General features: G+C 55.4%; 1 protein-coding gene across 3 annotated transcripts; it reads right to left on the reverse strand.

Moving 5' to 3' along the window:
* Positions 1-1,545: 1,545 nt before the first annotated feature.
* EXOC3 (exocyst complex component 3) lies at positions 1,546-16,220 on the reverse strand. 3 transcript variants are annotated; one of them, XM_004597905.3, is made up of 13 exons: positions 16,128-16,220; positions 15,103-15,292; positions 13,383-13,602; positions 12,293-12,974; positions 11,402-11,519; positions 10,256-10,381; positions 9,129-9,229; positions 7,416-7,526; positions 7,185-7,335; positions 6,455-6,577; positions 3,508-3,669; positions 3,018-3,145; positions 1,548-2,484 (listed from the first exon to the last, which is right to left on the reverse strand). In XM_004597905.3, the coding sequence occupies exons 2-13, from the start codon at positions 15,244-15,246 to the stop codon at positions 2,313-2,315; spliced, it is 2,238 nt and encodes a 745-aa protein (XP_004597962.1). In that variant the 5' UTR covers positions 15,247-15,292; positions 16,128-16,220; the 3' UTR covers positions 1,548-2,312. The 3 variants fall into 3 exon arrangements, with proteins under 3 accessions (XP_058536007.1, XP_004597962.1, XP_058536006.1); XM_058680023.1 differs by lacking the exon at positions 16,128-16,220 and adding an exon at positions 16,091-16,110; XM_058680024.1 differs by lacking the exon at positions 16,128-16,220 and having other exon boundaries at positions 1,546-2,484; positions 12,488-12,974.
* Positions 16,221-17,052: the final 832 nt, after the last annotated feature.

Raw genomic sequence — 17,052 nt, forward strand, 5'->3', positions numbered from 1 at the left:
AGGGCTCAGTATACACACACAGACACACCTGACACTGGTGGCATTTCACAGATGAAAAGCCTTGTTGCCAATATTGTAAAACAGAATGCAAACAGAGTCTCACGAATGTATTTCCTTAGGAAACTGCTGTAAAGTTTTTATTAGGGAGGAATATTTATTTAATGCTGAACTTTGGCCTGCTTTGTGATAGACTGTGAAGTACACAAACGTAGGAAATCACTACTCTCACTTGTGTATTTTCTTCAAATTAACTTGCTACAGTGCTCACCATACTGTAAACAGTCTGTAGTCAAAGGAGATTTACAGCAACAAGGATATCAACAGCAGAGATGAAGTGTATTCTAAGTGATGAGTGGTGAAAACTGTTAATTCTGTAGGTGTAACCTGTCAAACCAGAATCCTAATAATAAAATTGTGCCTTAAAGTACCCTGAACCTGCAGCAGCTACTGTGCCTGCACCATCAAACCTGTGTGAGGTGTCCTGTGTTCAAACTGTCAAACAAGGAGTCCCCGGGAACCAGAGAGGTGCAGTCTCCTGCACTGCCAGCCATCAAGTGGACATGATGGGCAACAGTCCCTCTGTGAGACCCTGCTCAGAGGACAGCAGCAGTCAGGAGCTCCAGGGTGCTGTTAGAGTCATGGGCTGGGGTCTGAGTGGGAGGCTCAGATACCTTAGGAACCAAAGTAAGCAGCCCGTAGCAGCAGAGAGGGGGTCCAGAGCCTGGGTGGTCACAGGGGCTTTCTATTGGGTTAAAATGGGGCAGGACCCTGACAGCCATTCCTGTGTCCGTGTAGAGCCTGACCTCTGCAGGTGGTCAGTAATTCACGTCCACCTGCCCATCACAGTGGTGTCTGTACTTATAGCCACTTCAAAACTGACATGAGGAGACCACCAGAGGAAACAGTCACATGAAGTGCCTTTTGGCAGCCTAGAATCAGGGTGCTGGAGGCCTCACCCAGCCCTGCTAGGGTGGACTTCACCTCTGCTGCCATTGTTCTGAGGAAGGGCTGGGCACAGGTGGCTCCTCTTCTGGACCGCACCTGGTGGCTGGAACCCCAGAGAGCTGAAAGTATAACCCCTACACCAAGTGACAAGGGCCCACGCCCAGGGCATTGTCTGCCCTCACCTCAGCTCCCCTCCATGTTCCCATGCAGGAAGTAGGCTCTGGCCTTTGTCTGCAGGCAACCCCTGCTGGGCGGCCTGGAGAGAACCTGGAGCCTCCAGTCCATCCGTGCTTCAGGTGGACTGCTGGGCGTTGAGGTCCTATGAGCCCCAGGGAGAGCCTAGCACAATAGTCAAAGGTCAGTAAGGACAGGACACACCATACCTCTGTGCTGTCCCTGGATGTGTCCTTTCAGAGTGACCAGCAGCAGGCTCTCACTGCAGACAGAACAATTGTACTCACCATGGCAGGGCAGGTTGTTAACGTGCCTCTACCAGGATCCCTCCTCCCCAGACCTGGGGAGGTTCTTCACGGGGCTAAGGGGCAGCATTCAGGGACTGCATTAGCTGGACATCATCCCTGCATGAACTACACCCAGCGGCCGGCGCACAGGCCATGAGGTTACAGTGATGTGGGAATCCCATGTCAGCACTGGTTCAAATCCCAGTGGCTCCACTTCAGATCCAGCTCTCTGCTAATGGTCTTGGAGAGTAGTGGAGGATGGCCCAACTACTCGGGGCTCTGCGGTCCATGTGGGAGATCTAGAAGAAACTCCAGCTCCTGGTTTTGTCTTGGCTCAGCCCTGTGGCCACTTGGGAGTAAACCAGGGATAAGAGATCTCTCCTTCGGTTTCTCCCTCATTCTGATGCTCTGCCTTACAAATAAATAAATCCACCTTCAAAGTAAGACAAGAATAAGCCAAACTTAGAGATGGATGCACCCACACATCTTTATCTGAATTTGCACTTGACAGCACTCATCTATCCACACAACCGGCCTGGCTGGGACCCTGAAGGGATGCCTGAAGGGAGGAGTGGGTTCCTTATCTACAAAAAAAGCCCGGGGCAGTGGGGTGTCCTGCCTGCAGTTAGGCTGTGAGGTCTGCTGGGGACCAGCACACAAGTCAGGGGATATGAGCAGGAAAGAGGCCACTTTGATTTCAGACCTCTGACTGGGATCCTCAGGTGGGATAGGGAGGGGTTGGAGGAGGTGAATCCAGAACCTGAAGCAGTCCCACTGCACATCAAACATTCCTTGAACCCCACTGCAGGGGCAGAGTGGACACCCTGGCCCCACAGCCTGGGCAAATGTGGCGATTGTGGATCTGGGGGCGGGGCAAGGCTGTGCAGATGGGTGGACAGCCTTGAGCTACTTGAGGAGCTTGGCCACATTCAGGCTGGGCACCATGATCTCCTTGAAGATGGGCACGTAACTGGGGTTGGCCTGTGTGGGGCCCTGCTCCAGTGTCTCGATGATGGTCTGCTTCATGTCCCGGCTGGCGTCCCCCCGCACAGCCAACAGGGCACCGATGTGGTCGTCCCTGTTGGGGAGACAATAGTCCATGCATGCACACCCCACAGGCCCCAGGGCAGAAATGACACCACATACAGAATACTCCTGAGCCTGCCGAGGTCCCCACCCTGAGGACCTTGGAGCTCAGAACCCAGTCCTGCCCCCTTGCAGGGCGGCGGAGTGAGAGGAGATGCTGAGGCCTTGAGAGCATCCACTGAGCTTACCACATGCCTCCTGCTGCAGGGCTGGGTCAGGCCTGGAGGCAGCACCACTGACGGGGGTGTGCCACAGCTGCCCCTTAACTATCAGGACTCTGCTTTCACGGCTCTGGGACCTCTAAGGAGGCTCCCGGAGTTCCCGGCTCAGCCCCTTCCTGGGGCTCAACCTGTTACCCCTAGATTGCCAGACCTATGCCCATCTGCAGGTGTGTGAGCCTGGGACAAAGATCCTAGCAGCCTTGGGCAGGGCTAGTGGATGCCACACACACACACACAGGGCATTGAAGAGCTAGAAGGTAGCAGTGGCTTGGCTGCCTTGCTCCGAGGGGCTGTGCCCACATACCTGATGTCTGGGTACTTGCTGACCAGAGTGGAGACCTCCAAGTACAGCAGGGATGGGTCTGTCAGCTTAATCACTTCAGCCACAGCCACGATAGTGTCGCAGTAGCCATCCACGTCTTCCCCAAATCCCTGGATGACAGCAGGATAATATGAGGGACACATCTCCCTAGCTGCATGGTCAGATGCCTTTCTGGCCAGCATCTCTCTCTCCTGCAAATCCCCTCACAATTCACCCCAAAGGCAGGGCTGATGGGTGGGCCTTCTCGGACTACTGAGAGGACTGGGGGCCTAGGGTGAGGTGAGCCAGGCACATCCCTGCCTCGCTGAGGAGTCAGCCAGCCTCAGAACTGAACTGAGTGGCAGACAGGGGAGGGGGAGAGATGCCCAGAGTGCACCAGCCTCTGTAGTGGTGACCCCTGACCCTCCTACCACAGGGCAGGCAGGGCCAGGGAGAGAATGAGCTCATGCTGCCCCCTCAGGGTGGCACTCACTGTTGCCAACTTCTGGAACAGGAAGCGCAGCTGCTCCGCTTCTCGCACCATCTTCTCAGCACCCTCCTTTCGCTCCTCAGCACTGCGGAAGGAGATGCGCTTCTGCATGATTGCACGCAGGTACTCTACCACCACACGCCGGTGCGCCTCAGCCGTCATCCTCTGCAGGGGAGAGGGGTCAGCCCAGTCACTTCCACTGACTTCCAACCTGCTCAAGGTGTCACTGTGGCCACCTGGCTGCAGGGAGGCCTGAGGGTGCTGTCTTTGTGGAAGCCAAAGCTATAGCCCCATCCTCGAATGCAAAGATCCCAGGTCTGTGGTTGTCCTTACAGGCATGTGGGGTGGATGCCAGCCTGACACCAGTGCGTAAGGGCTCATGGTCCTTCCCTGAGTACATTCCAGTGTCGGGGCTCTGTCCCCACAGGCAGCAGTAGTGGACCTCTGAGGATTGTGTCCTAACACCTGGCTAGGACCCTTACATGGGAAACCTGGGGACACACGGGAAGGGACCAGCAGCACCCAAGTACTTGTATGGTTCCATATTCAGAGCAGGGGCAGGCAAGCACAGAAGATGGGCAGGGCCTGGGGGAGATGACTCGTGACCCAGCAGGAGAGGAGAGCCGAGACGGCTGTGGCCGTAGCGCTGACTTGGGCAGAGGCTGTTGCTGAGGGGCGTGTGACTGGCCAAAGTTCCTCTGGATGCAGGGTGGACTGCTCTCTCCCAAGGCCTTTGCTGAGAGAGGGGGCAGCCACATGGGGCAGAAGGGGACGCCTGCCTCTGGCTACAACCTGGCATTGCGAGCAGACAGGAAGACGCGCACAGTGAGGGTCTCTGGGAGTGTGGACACGGCCCTGAGCTCGCGACTGAGGAGGACACTCAGGTAGGTTAGTAGCTGTGGTATAAGTCAGGACCCTGGGGAGAGGCAATGACAATTCACACTGCATTCTTTGCTTGTGATGGCTTCACCTTTCTGTCGCCGACACCTTTAGGTCGACTGGCCAGAGCAGCACACGAGAAACAGACAAAGCGGCACCAGGCCACCCACCAAAGACCCTCAGGGCAGAGAGGCTAAGGATACTAAGTATTGGAAGACTCAAGCATTACCCACTTGGAAACCACTGCCCACCTGGGAAGCCCCAAGTCCATGCCTCAGACAGGAACAGACGACTCCAGCCTCACAGGAGTGAGGCTGCCCCACCTCACTGGTCAGATCACCACAAGCTCAATGAGAAGGCCAGTGGGAGACACAGGCCACTTTCAGACATGCACATCTGCAGACAGAAGGATCCTAACATAAGGGAGCAATCCCATGAAGAGCCAAGTGGTAGAATTTGTGAGCCGAGTAACACAGAAGCAAGCACTATGCATGTTACTGCCCCAGCCGATCGCCCACGGGAAAACCCCATCAGATTCTCCAGCAAGACAAAAAAGGGCTACTGCAAACACTCCACCCCAGGTCACAGCTAAAACTGCCACAAACTCCAGGTCACTCTCAGAAAACAGAGGCAGTTTGAAGCAAAGGTGTTCAACACAACCTCATGCTAAACTTCCTTTGTTTCTCACACAAAATGAGAACAGGATCACAAAGCCATGGAGGTGACACTTATCTTGTTCACATTTGTCAATCATCCTTCATGGTCTTGCATAAAATCACAGAAACAAAACACACAGGCTCCTCAACTGAGGAGGGCAAGACCACCTGGGGGAGGGGTAAGAAGTGGTCTCAGGGAAGCCATGGCCACCATGGGACAATTACGTGTGCAGGGGGCTCACTGCTCCTACCTCCAGTCACTCCTCTGGCTTTGGCTGCATGAATCCCAGTGCTCATCCCATGCTGGCCTTGGCACCAACTCCTCCTTACCAGGGAATCCTACCACAGGGCCAACTGGCCCCCTGTCTGTGGCTGTCCCTCGGGACCACCTCAATCACCCCGGGTCCAAGTAGGAGGAGCCCTGGTAGTGACCAAACCAGAACGTAAATACAGTGCACAATGAGCACACAACCCACTCAACACACCTGGATGACAATACGTGTGCAACACACAACATGCATGCTCACAATTTTGCACATGATTATGACACACAGTGCACTCTGCATGCAACAAGCATACAGCCCACACGATTCACATGTAACATGTACACAGCATGTACACGTACACCACATACATCTTCACACACATGCACACAGCACATATTCCTACACTCGGTGGACACTGCATATTCTCATAACACACCTATTACAGTCCACCTAAGCTGGTCAGTATATAACACCCAATCTCCCTGGAGGAGGTAGGTCAGGACACCCACTGGTTGCATTTCTGAGCCAGCAGACGACAAGTGGGACAAAGAGGGACAGGAAGGTATGACCACTGGCAGTGAGAACAGCACTTGCACCCCCCAGAGTAACAAGCCATCACGTGGGTTCCTAAAAGAAGCTGGAGGCAGAACATGCAGAGTGTGGGGTACCACAGGCAACAGCTGGGCCCTGCTCAAATGCCTACATACCATGGCAGAGGGCCTGGAGTCAGTTCCTGCCTCTGCCTTCCCACCCAGCTTTTACAGGTTTTGGCTCAAGTACTTCAGTCTCTGCCACCTACCTGGCTCCCAGTGTCAACTCCCAGAAGTTCCTGGCTCCCAGTTTCAGCCTGGCCTGGCGCTGTTGCTGACACTTATGGAGTGAACCAGCAGATGGAACAGCTCCCTACAGGTACAACCACAGCTGCAGCAACTAAAGGACATGTGCAAGGCGTGGGGCCCCACGGCAACACATTCAGTCCCTTCCCAGCCCATGCAGATAGGCCCTGGGGGGGGCCTGCTGTTGTCAGCAACACTGCAGCCCCTGCTGCTGGCATCTCTGGCCCAGGGAGACTGGGCAAATGCTGCATGTCTTCACAGTCGTCTTCTCCACAGGCCGAGGTCAATACTGGTGCCCTAAACCCAGTCTTACCTTCTTATATGGTTTTTTGATTTTGGCAAAATCGTTGAAGTAATCTTCCACGGTAACACAGATGATGTCCACAGCATTGGAGCCTAGGAGCCACTTCTTGGTCATGAGTTCGTTTAGATGTTGCTGCAAAAAGCATGTCACAGGATCAGACCCGAACGGCACCCAGGAGCCAAGCGTCTGGGGGGCTGTGCTCAGGTACCTCTGCCAGGTCCACTCCCCTACACAGCCACACACACTCATCACATATGTTGTGTGTATACTACCTACAGCTTGGGATGGGTTTCATGAAATCACACATCAGACATGCAGTTCTCTGTGATGTGATGTGTAAACTCCATGTGTGCTGCTTCACATGCTATGGTTCTGTTACATGGGCACATTCTCTACCTAGGGGTGTTTAGTCCTCACCATCCAGCTGCGAGCAGAGCCAAAAGAGTCTGAAATGCCACTTCCAAACTGCCCCCAGACTGCCAATACAAGGCACTCCCTTGCCCTCAGCATTACCTGGCAGCCAGCCTGCCTGAAGCTGCCCTTCCTCAGGGCCAGGATATGACATTCCCTTACCTGAGAATGGACCCATCCGCTTCTGTTTTTTCATGCTCAGGAGCAAGGTCCTTCAATGTTTAGTACAGATGCAAGCACACAGGTCAGTTCACCTGCAGTGCCCAGCTGGCCAGTGTGTGGTGTGTACTCTTTAGGGCAGGACAGCAGGAGGGAGAGCCTCACCTACCTCCAAGTCCAGGAAGACCTCCTCCAGCAGGCTGCTGCAGCCCTCCTTCGCAATGGCATCTAAAATTCCATCCATGTTGGGCTGGCTTGGAGCCATGCCCTCCTCCACCTCACTCTTTAAGTACTTCTTCTTTAAACTCACGATGGACTCCCTGCAAGGAACAATCCAGGGTCCAGGGGTGGCCGGGAACGGTGGCTCAGTGGCTCACCCTGCCCACCCCAAAACACTCACTTGAACGTCTGACAGTTGTTGATGACTGCGATCATGTACTGCACATAGCAGTGCGGGTGCTGCCGATTCCTCAGGTGTTCCTCCTTGTACAGCTGAGCCTCTTCCCGGTATCTGAGGACACACAGTCCCAGGCAAGTCGCACTCAGGGCACCATGCCGACCCACATCCCCAGGGACTGACCAGCTCCCCTCTTATGCCGGCCTGGTACCCTCATCTTGAGAACAATCTGAGGTTTCTGTGAGAACTTCAAACAGTCTGGCCCAACCTTATGTCATACATGATTTAACTAGAAACTCCCAACAGCATTGGGACACTCATCAGCTCAAACGGAAGCTACCAGGCCCCATTCCAAAGCTGTCTTCACAGACAGACTCTAAACCCCATGAGGACCGGAGAGTGGGTGCTATGGAGGTACTTGGCTCAGAGCATGCGCCAGCTGTACGCTGGTGACTGAGCAAGCAGCCAACCAGGCAGCTCCACTGACAGCATGTGAGGTTGTTCTCATAGAAGACCTCCTCATCACATGCTACCTCTGAACAATGGTCTCAGGGGACCTGGGCCCCACCTATCGATGGACAGAAAGTGTGGGTGAGGCCTGACCATCAGCACTCAAGCCCCCAGGCCAGATGGGCAGACGGTGTCCTGACAGACTGCACTGTGAGCACATACCAATAAATATACCTCCAGGGCTGCCTGCTGGTGTGTGGGCAGCTGGCAGGATGAGACCCACACCAAGGGGACACAATATGCACACCATACACTCAGCAAGCAGTGACTTTGAGGGGGAGGGACGGCCTGCTGTGCCAGACCTAGGGACTTCATGGCTAGCTGCATGCAGATTGGCTGAGCCTGTCTGATGCATGGTACCTGGGACAACTGGGAGAGTAAGCTGCGCTTTTATGGGAGTTGGTGGCACTGCTGTGGTAAGAAAACAAGAGGGGTAGAAAGTGTGGCTGGCTTATGGGCCCGGCGGCATGACCTAGCGGCTAAAGTCCTCGTCTTGAACGCCCCGGGATCCCATATGGGCGCCAGTTCTAATCCCGGCAGCTCCACTTCCCTGCTTGTGGCCTGGAAAAGCAGTCGAGGACCGCCCAAAGCTTTGGGACCCTGCAACCGCGTGGGAGACCTGGAAGAGGTTCCTGGTTCCCGGCTTCGGATTGGCGCAGCACCGGCCGTTGCGGCTCACTTGGGGAGTGAATCATCAGACGGAAGATCTTCCTCTCTGTCTCTCCTCCTCTCTGTATATCTGAGTTTGCAATAAAAATAAATCTTTAAAATAAAATAAAATAAATACGAAAGTGTGGCTGGCTTGGAAACATGGTACTTACATACAGCCCTCCCACCAAACCAGGTGCTAATAACACACAGGCTGAAATCTGCTGCACAACAGTTGAGAGGAACAGCAGCCAATGGGGAAGTGGCCCACTCAGACCCTCTGTCCTTTGGGAGGGTGCCAGCCTCACCCTCCATGGTTCAAGCGCAGAAAGCATCAGCTGAGGGAGAGGTGCTGCCACTGTCAGTACCACTATGCAGCTGGGCACTGAGAGAAGTGTGTGCTGCGCCCATCGCACCCACAGGAACCTGTTGGGTCCACGGCACCCACCACAGCAGGAGGGAGACCACTTAACCTGTAGTTTACAACCAGAGTCAGCACATTCGTTTTTAACCTTTAGAAACATAACTTCTAAATTACACAGTGGCGAAAATACATACCTACTTAGGAAAGAATTCATTTGCTGAAGACACAAAACTAGTACCTTTGTTTTCAATTCTTCACTTATCTGTGCAGCAACTTGAAGGTTTTGTTCAAACATCTAAAAATTAGAGAACTTGTAAGTTCTGATGCAACCACAGACCTGCTCACAGGTGGTTTTTTTCCCACTGCACACAAACCTCACCCACTAACTGGTGGAGAACATGAAACTACCCCCAAAACAGAGCAAGTCAGTTAACAGCTGACACAAGGGCTGACAGGGACTGCCCAGGGGTGACATTGGGTGCTGGACTTAAGGCTGGCACCCCAAGCTTCCAGCCTGTTCCTGAGAGTAATTCAATTTCCAGAACTTTGTAATGGAATTCACAGGAGCCAAGAAGTAAACACTGCAGCTGGGCTTAGGGACACAGTGAGGGGTCGGGGTCAGACTCATCCATCCCTGTTCACACAGTATCTGACCTGACTGCAAAATAAGTGAGTGATGAGGTGCTGTGTCACCTGAGGACAGTGCCCACTGCCCATGTAAACCCCCTCAGCAATGCCACTCAAGGAGAGGAAGCCACACAAGTAGGTGGCCAGCGAGCCACAAGAACACAGGGTCATCGAACCCCAGCACTGGGACCAAGTGGAGAAAGTGCCTTGAACATCGAAGGCATCCCTCACACGGAATCCCTAAGGACAGCAGCAGGAAACAGTACTCAGCAGCCCACCTATGCTCCTCAAGCCTGTAGGCCTAAAACACCACTTGGGTGGGGAGCAAAGCCCAGCTCCTTCAGCTCTGTGCAAGACTGGGAGGCAGCAGGCACCCAGCACCAAAATGGGTCCTGGCTTGTTCCTGGACTTGTCAAGGGAAGACCAAGTGTGTGTGACACCACAGTCGGGTGTGCTCTATGTGTATCTGATCCACAGTCAGGTGTGCTGTGTGTGTGTGCGTGCTGTGAAACCACAGTTGGGTATGTTGCGTGTATCTGACCTTTAGTCAGGTATGCCATGTGTATGAGACCACAGTCGGGTGTGATGTGTGTATCTGAACTACAGTTGAATGTGCGGTGTGTGTGAGACCACAGTCGGGTGCACTGCATCCGTCTGTGAGACACACATATCCCTCGACCACCCAGGACTGCACCTGGAAGACGATGGCAGGGAGCGTGGTTTGGTAGTATCCATCCTGGTCAGCCTCAGGTTCTGTCTCTTTGCTCCAGTCCTTCTTGTCTGTTTCCAGAGCTTTCCGCAACCAGGCGATGATGTTAGACTGGAGGAGGTGCCATTGGGAAAAGGATAGGGCAGTGAGTAGCTGCATGGATCAGACCCAGCATGTCCAGAGTCCTGGCCCCCTTGGCCTCAGTGCAGCCTCTGTGATGACCAATCTCAGCTTCAGACCAGAGCCTGGCAACGAGCTCATGCTAAAGGAACAAGCCAGGGGGCAGCAGGCAGCCCATCAGGTTCAGTGCATCCATCATTAATCACCCCCATCGGTTCACTCCTGACAGGGGACACAGTTCCACTCCCAGGACCCTCAGCACAGAATGTTGCCTCACCGTGGGTGCTATAGGTTCAGTACTTGTCCGCATAAAGTCTTGAATTAGCAATACTGGAAGCCAGACAGTTTGAACATGGTACTTGGCATGACCACACTGGGCTGTGAGTGGACATCCACATTCATACGAACATGATCACACTGTCTAGGGCTGTGAGGGTCACCCATGAGCGAAGTCCACCAAGACTGATACATAAGTGTGCATCTCATCTCTGGCCATGTGGGCCCCACACTGCCTTGCCACTCGCCTAGCAGCAACACATGGCAGGGCTGAGCCAATGTGGTCTGTGTCTAGAGATGTAAATCTCTAGAATCATGAGCCCAACCAAATGTCTTTTCTTCCTAAGGAAGTAGCATCAGGTGTTTCCTCACAGTAGTCAGAAACTGACTCACACTTGGTCAGAGCCTCTCTAAGACCCTGTGTTCCTAAGACTGCCCACACCAGCAGATGACATGCATGCTGTCCCACTGTCCCCTACCACCACCCTCACTGTGACTCAGAACTAAGGATCTGGCAGGCACCACCAAGTGCAGGCCAGACACCCAGGGTCGCTTCAGACCTAGCTTGGTCTGCTCTCCCCAGCTGACAAGCAGTGGTCATTTCCAGACTCAGATAGAACTGTGGCAGCAGAGATCATGCCCAGTGATATGCATCAGGCTGGAATGCTCACTCCTCCCCGCTTGGGACCCCGGGACAGCCAAACCCAGCCATGGGACTATGACCACACTACTCACGGTGAGGGTTGACATGTAGGTGTCCAGCAACTCTGAGACCACGTCTGGGGAAAGTAAAGGTTGCAGCGTATGCACATCTACTTCTGGGGCCAACTCCGGGTTCCCCATCATCTCCGCACTGCAATGAGACCAGTAGTGGGAACCACAGGTCAAGGGACACAGACAGGACCCTCCCAGTCATGTCCAGGATCCGACTTTCTGACTCACATGCCCACCACCTGGGCAAGACAAGCCCAAAGACAGTCCTGAGCCCAGCAGCATCCCCATGCAGGCAAGGCATGGCTTCCTCTGCTGCTCTAACCTGGCCCTCAAGCCTGCGTGCTGGCCTCACAGGAGGCAGCCCTGTGTAGGTGAGCTGTGTGTTCAAAAGCACGCTGATTCACCAAGAAGACAAAAAGCTGCCGGACACCCCCGAGGTTCAGACCAGTGTCTTAGGGACACATACGTCCCTGACTGACACCACGTTACCCACCATACAGCGAGTGGGCAGTTTTAGGAAGGGAGCCTCAGCACAGAGAGTCGAATGAGGGCAGCAGACTGTGGTTCCTGAGGGAGCATTTACACCTCTGGTCAATGCTGCTGCAGAGCCCCAGCACCCGGTGTTAAGCTGCTCCCTACTCACAGCTGTGAATCCGACCCTTCCCCACCCACAGATGGGGAGTGGGCGTGGGGTGTCACTGGGCAACTCATAGCAGATCCTGGAGCCAGGTGTGGTCAGCCAGAGGGGTGCCTTGTGCTGTCACTGTGAGGAGCTCACACTTAGACTCTCCCAAGGTGATGCCCAGCCAGGCAGGCCTGGTCCTAAGCCCAAAGAACCCACAGGTAGACCAAGGAGAAAGCAGACAGGGCAAGAGGGCCAGGGAGCCCTGCTGCAGCCACAAGTGGCATCACCTGGTATAGGTGTTCAGCACCCAGGTCAGCAGGCTCACGATCTCGTTGGCCTCCAGGTCCTCAGATGCCAACTCCTGCATACGCGTGCTCAGGGCCTGGTGGTACATGCGCAGGAGGCTCCTGAAGATAGCGTAGTGGGGAGGGAAGCACTGGGCCACTAGGTTCTTGGCCACCACCAGGTCATCCAGCACGTACTTGCGCACAATCTCCAGGTGGCGCACCAGCCACATCTTGTCTGACTCCCGGGTGTCTGCCTGGGTGCCCTCAATTCTGGTTGTTACGGTTCTCTCCAAGATGTCAAACATCTTCTCCTTCCAGTTTTTGGGTCTCCCAGGAGGAACAAAGCCAGTCTGCTTCTTTCGGTCCAGGATGCGCCTGTCAATCTTTTCTTCCCTCTCGATGATCCTGACCACAGACACTAGCAGGGTGGGGTCCCGGCGGACGGTGACGAGTGACCTCTGCAGCACCATCCACAGCTGCTTGGCCAGCTCATCTGAGAGCCCCTGTGTGCTGCCGAAGTACCCGTGGATGAGGGTCATGTCACGCGTGTTCCCGCTGTCCATGCGGAACTGTTCGTACATGAGTCCATCCCGTGAGCACTCCAGGTCCATGAGCTTGCGGTGCGCCTGCAGGAGGGCCCCCTGCTCAATCAGGTCCTGGGTCTCCCGCACAATCTCGGGCACTGGGTGGGAGAGGACACAAGCACACTGTCAGGCTGCAGGTGGGCTGAGCAGGTGAGGGGTGAGGTCTGGACAGCCCTTTTCAAAGGGGCAATATGTAGGCAGGACCTGGGAGGTAAGCAGCAAGGTCTACACAGTGCACTACACACAGCGTCCATTCTGAGATGGTCTATGCAGCACACTGCGTGAAGCGTCCACTCTGAGACCGTCCACAGCACACTGCACACAGTGTCCACTCTGACACCGTCTACACAGTACACTAAATGCAACACTGTGAGACCCTATGGCCTCTGCCCAGCCACAGGGTTCCAAGGGCATGAAAGACAGTGAGCAGCAAAACTGTCCATCCTGGGGCCCCCATTTCTGGTCTCCCTCACCCACCCACTGAGCCCAGCCGCTAGTCAGGGTACCTGAGAAGATGTTCTTGAGGTTTTCCACAGCTGCGGCCAGCTGGCTGTGCTGCACCACGGCATCCTTCACATCCCTGAGGCTCTCGATCGTGTTGATGCTCTGCCTCCAGTCCTTGCTGACGTCCACCAGTGACTGCTGAATGTCCTGCACGTCCTTTAGGGCATTGTGGAGCTGGCTCAGGCCTGTGCGCACCCCATCCAGCTGTGACTGGATTGCAGCCTAGGGAAGACCCCTTCCAGTGAACAGAGCCAGCGACATCCACCAGCTACTCCCCAATGGGCAAACCCTCTCCAGGACGCTCAGCCACCGATGACCCGTCTGAGTGGAAGAAACAATCACCACCAGGAAGAAAGCGCCAATATGGCACCAGGTGACCTAACAGTCACTTCCCTTTTAGTCATGGCTGGAGCAGAGCAGTGCCCCACCACCTGCTGACAACAGACAGCACCATGGGACCATCTCAGACACGAACCATAATGCACACCACCCCAAGCCTGGCTCACATGACATCATTGGGATACCCTGGGTCCATCTCCTGGGGTGGGGAGATGCAGGGACTGCCTCAACTGGGGCTCCTTCCACTTACCCAGGATGGGGAGGAACTGCTCCTGTGGCACAGCTTTGCAATGGGTGCCCCAGGATCATGGCGGTCCCCAAAAGTCCCCACAACACGTCAGTCCTATGTCTCCATGCAGACACACACTTGGCTGTCTCCATGTTACCACCATATCAGAGACACACACTCAGCTGTCTTCATGCCAATACGACATCAGTCAGCCCAATGTCTCCATGGCAGAAGTACATTTGGCTATCTCGGTGTCACCATGACAATGGTCAGCCCCATGCTACCGCAGAGACACACACTCGGCTGCCTCCATGTCACCACAATGTTGGTCAGTCCCACATCTCCATGGAGACACACACACAGCTGTCCGCACACAGGTTGACCCCACCCTGGTTTCCGAGCCTCTCCCTGTCTCCAAGTGCAGCGTGTGCTCACTGCCCAGCCAGTGTGAGCGTGCTCTCCAGTTCACACTGTCCTCACGGTGGGTCAGGTCCATGCTGGTAGTGGCAGGCCATGCTCTGAAAACTCACAGTTCTCTTAATGTGCCTATTTCAGGAAATCTCTGCCTCTTCAGACCAGTTAGGCTGAAGCCAAACCAAATCACAAGACACCTTTTCTGCCTCTCACATATGCCTCACAAAGCCTTTCTGGGCAGAGCAAGGTATAGCATCCAATTAAGTAGCACCGTCATTCCACAGGGGCACTGGTTCATGTCCTGGCTGCTCCATTTCTGGTCCAGCTCCCTGCTGGACCTGGGAAAGCAGAGGAGAGCGGCCCCAGTGCCTGAAAGACCTGGACGGAGCTCCATGCTCCTGGCTTCTGCCTGGTTCCATCCCAAATGTTGCAGCCATTTGAGGAGTGAACCAGGGGATGAAAGAACACACCCTCTCCCTTCTGTAACTCTGCCTTTCAAATAAATACATTAATCTGGAAAAAAAAAAAGTAAGTGTGCTGCTCTTCCTCTGCCCAGGACCAGCAGAACCTAGCACACTCAGTCCAGGGGTCTGGTCTTCTCTGCAAACCCGATAGTTGGTGCCACATTATGGGGAAACTCAGCTTTGCCCTCCCACATCCTAAGCTCAGGCCAGCACTGTCAAGTAGGCACCAGAGACCTAAGATGCTGAAGTGGACGACTATGACCCCACGGCCCCTACCTTGAGCCTGGCCTCCACCGAGGCCTTCTTCCGGGCCTCTCTCCTGCGGTACTGCTGTACTTTGTCCAGCTGGTCCGGCCGCTGCAGCATCCCAGCCACCCGCTGGACTGCGGTGGCGACAGCCTCACGGTCTGTCTCCTTCATGGTTTACAACCAGACAGGGACTCCACTCTGCTCATACCAGAGGTGCCTGTGGGCACAGAGGGAAAGGGGTCAGGCACAGGACGTATTCCCGACACAGTCCATGGAGCCACAAGGAACATGTCTGAGGGAACCCAAGAAGTACAAACTCTCAGAGCTCCAACTCAGGGACAGCTTCACCTTCATATGCAGAGACACTCATGGGTGACCCCATTTCCCACACAGGCCCTCGAAGGCAGAGGTACCCCCTCACCTGTAGACTCTGCCACCCGCCCCCATCCACCTCACCTGTGAGAGGCCTAGAAGCACTACCTTCTCAGAAACTTCCACTCCCCATGCCCCCCACCCAGACAGACATGGAGACCCAGGCAGAGGTCCACTACAGGACCCTCCGTCACTCCTCTCCCAGTATGCCCCCAACTCTGACACAGGCATCCTCCAAAAGCACACATGATGGGAAGGCCCAACTGCTCCAGGAGCACCTGCCCAGGCGGACAGCAATAGCCAGTTCACTTGGAACCGGACAGCAGAAAACCAAATGGGGGCCACCCAGGTGCCCATGAGTCTCCCAGGACAACCTGAACACGGGTTACAGAGAATGAGACAGAATCTCAGTCCTGGGGTCCCTCCACACTCCCTACCCATGCCCACGGAGGAAGCACCTGCCAGGAGACAAAGCGTGGGCGCGGGGACAGTCTGCTGGGGGAAACCTAGGTTGGGGGGACGCCTGGGCCGGGATGACGCCTGGGTCGGGGGAGCCCCGCCCAGGAGACCCGGCCCGTCCGCCGCCCCCACTTCCCTGACGTCCGGGATGGGACAGCGAGGGGCGGGTCCGGTGAACACAGACCGGGGCCCTCAGGCCTACAGACCCGACGACGCCTCACCGACCGCGCAGCTGCCGTCACCGCCTCCCGGAACCGATAGGAAGTGGATGCTGAGAAACGCTTCCGCTTCCGGTGACGGAAGGCTGAGCGAGCAGGCCGGGGCTAGGGGCGTGGCCCGCGCCGGGACTGCCCCGTGGGCGTGGTTTACGGCGGGGGGGGGCGGGGCGTGGTTTGTCCGCTAGCTCCGCCCCGGCAGGAACGGTAGGAGGGGCTTGCTGCCAGTCGCGGCTCTGCCTGTTCACTGATGTCATAGGGCCATTTGTCAGATACCTTCAGGACGGACAGGTGGCCTCGTGGTCAGATGCCCGGAGGACTCAGGTGGCCATGCAGCAGAATCTGGTGTCACAGTGTGTATCTGCTGCCACAAGTGACGTCCTGGCCAGTGACATCTGTCCCACAGAACAGGCTCGTGCTGTTGAGTCAGCCTCAGGCAGCTGTGCCCACATAGTTTGCCATCTGTATGGATTCTCCAGCCCCAGGTGACCCAGCAGATCTGGGAACTGCCATTCAGGATCTGGCTGTCCCCCTGGGGTGGGCCACATCATGAAACCACAGACACTCTGCGCAGGCAGAGCGAGGGGGGGGGGACCTCTACCCATGGGGGGGGCTTCTGCCTTCAGGGTTCCTCAGGTCCAGGTGTGAGTGTATGGCAGACTGAGGGAAGGTGGACAAGATGGAGAAGATGGGATGGAGCCTACTTTCCTAAGGAAGGCCATACTAGCCCTTGCTATGACCAGAACCCACCACACTGTCCCTTCAAACAGATGCTGGGGAGCTGGCTCTGGAGCGTTTGGGCCTGGTGTCTGTCCTCAGGGTGAGGAGGCTTTTGCCTGCCCCTGGCCTTCGGCTCCTGACTGACTGGGTTCTTGTGGCTTTTGGGAACCCCCTGACCTTCTGCTTCCTGTGCTCACATATGTGCACATGC

This window comes from Ochotona princeps, chromosome 23, assembly GCF_030435755.1.
Source record: "Ochotona princeps isolate mOchPri1 chromosome 23, mOchPri1.hap1, whole genome shotgun sequence".
NCBI lineage: Eukaryota > Metazoa > Chordata > Mammalia > Lagomorpha > Ochotonidae > Ochotona > Ochotona princeps.

Coding starts and splice junctions, on each gene's coding strand:
- EXOC3 (XM_004597905.3), bottom strand. CDS start 15,246: ATGAAGGAGACAGACCGTGAGGCTGTCGCCACCGCAGTCCAGCGGGTG. Junction 11,520..12,292: donor GTGCTGAACACCTATACCAG/GTGATGCCACTT, acceptor GTCTCATTGCAG/TGCGGAGATGATGGGGAACC. Junction 7,527..9,128: donor ATGAATTCTTTCCTAAGTAG/GTATGTATTTTC, acceptor GTGTGTCCTCAG/ATACCGGGAAGAGGCTCAGC.